General features: G+C 39.4%; 1 protein-coding gene across 1 annotated transcript in view; it reads right to left on the bottom strand.

Moving 5' to 3' along the window:
• Positions 1–1,374, bottom strand: part of mettl4 (methyltransferase 4, N6-adenosine) — an 8,181-nt gene that overhangs the window by 1,817 nt on the left and 4,990 nt on the right. Inside the window, exons 6-7 of the mRNA XM_016559176.1 lie at positions 459–565; positions 303–388 (exon numbers count right to left, since the gene is read on the bottom strand). Of these exons, the coding sequence (XP_016414662.1) occupies positions 303–388; positions 459–565 (193 nt within the window). The remainder of the gene's footprint in view (positions 1–302; positions 389–458; positions 566–1,374) is intronic.

The raw sequence follows: 1,374 nt of genomic DNA, 5'->3' as shown, positions 1-1,374 counted from the left end.
TAATCAAAAATTAGGTTTTGATATATTTACGGTAGGAAATTTACAAAATATCTTCATGGAACATGATCTTTACTTAATATCCTAATGATTTGTGGCATAAAAGAAACATCAGTAATTTTGACCCATACAATGTATTTTTGGCTATTGCTACAAATATACCCCAGCGACATAAGACTGCTTTTGTGCTCCAGGGTCACATATAAACAAAAATGAACAAAACAAAAAACATACAAACAAAAAAATAAATCACGTACACAAAGAAAATAAAAGTAGTTGTGTATGGCATGTTTAAGTGTGTGCACCTGATAATGAAGGCTTATGGGAGTGCAGGACTGATGGGACGCTGATTAGGAGCCGCTGCTCTGGAAGCTCCTCCACTGCTGAAGACCTGCAACACACACTGAGCTTTACAACATAAAGAGATGAGAGAAAGAAGACGCCAACGGGACACACATTACCTGGCTGCGCGGTCAGAGCCAGATCGATGCCTGCCGAGCACCAGCACTTCATAAGGCTTCTTGTGCGGCGAATCCAGAGGAAACACAAACTCTCCTGCTCGGGTCACCTGGAGGTTCAGCCAAACTGGCATCACAAGCCGAGCAAAAACTTTCAAAAGTCATGTTACATTATTTTGATAATCCTTAAAGGAGACATATTATGCCCCTTTTTACAATATGTAATATAAGTCTCTGGTGTCCCCAGAATGTGTCTGTGAAGTTTCAGCTCAAAATACCCCACAGATAATTTATTATATCATTTAGAAAATGCCTATTTTGAGTGGAAGCAGAAACACACTGTTTTTCGGTCCTGTCTCTTTAAATGCAAATGAGCTGCTGCTCCCCGCCCCCTCTTCCAGAATAGAGCTGTGCCATTACAGCTGATAACTGCTAAAAAAACATCTGTTTGGTTTTGATTATAATGTCTATCGCGCTGAAATCACGCGTTTTAAATCCATGTTAGTTTAAAATTCTGATAGACGGTTTTTTGAGCACAAACATCCGTAGCACGCGTATATAAAGTGGCTGCACACGGCATGAGTACTAAGTTCTCTTTCACACACGAGTTTATGTTTAAAACACGCTTAAGCTACAAAAACACAGTTGGTTATGGTTGTGAAGTAAACATCTGGAAAAGAAATCGCATTTATTAGATCTGTGTATTAAGTGACATCAGCATAATATACTGTACCTATACTGCTGCTGCCTATGCTATTAATATGACCCAAAGAATAAAATGAAAGCAGAGAATCACATACTGCTCTGGACTGAATAAGGTCTATAGCCTTAATAAGACATTTCTTACTTGAATGCTGCTTTTAAATGCTCTAGCGTGAAGATAAACATGGCAGATTGTGTGCGGCTCACTCAGGGCGGG

Source organism: Sinocyclocheilus rhinocerous, unplaced genomic scaffold (assembly GCF_001515625.1).
Source record: "Sinocyclocheilus rhinocerous isolate Xijiao unplaced genomic scaffold, SAMN03320098_v1.1 scaffold1399, whole genome shotgun sequence".
NCBI classification, from domain to species: domain Eukaryota; kingdom Metazoa; phylum Chordata; class Actinopteri; order Cypriniformes; family Cyprinidae; genus Sinocyclocheilus; species Sinocyclocheilus rhinocerous.
The sequence above is the reverse complement of the archived record's forward strand: the minus strand, read 5'-3'. Positions and strand labels throughout refer to the sequence as shown.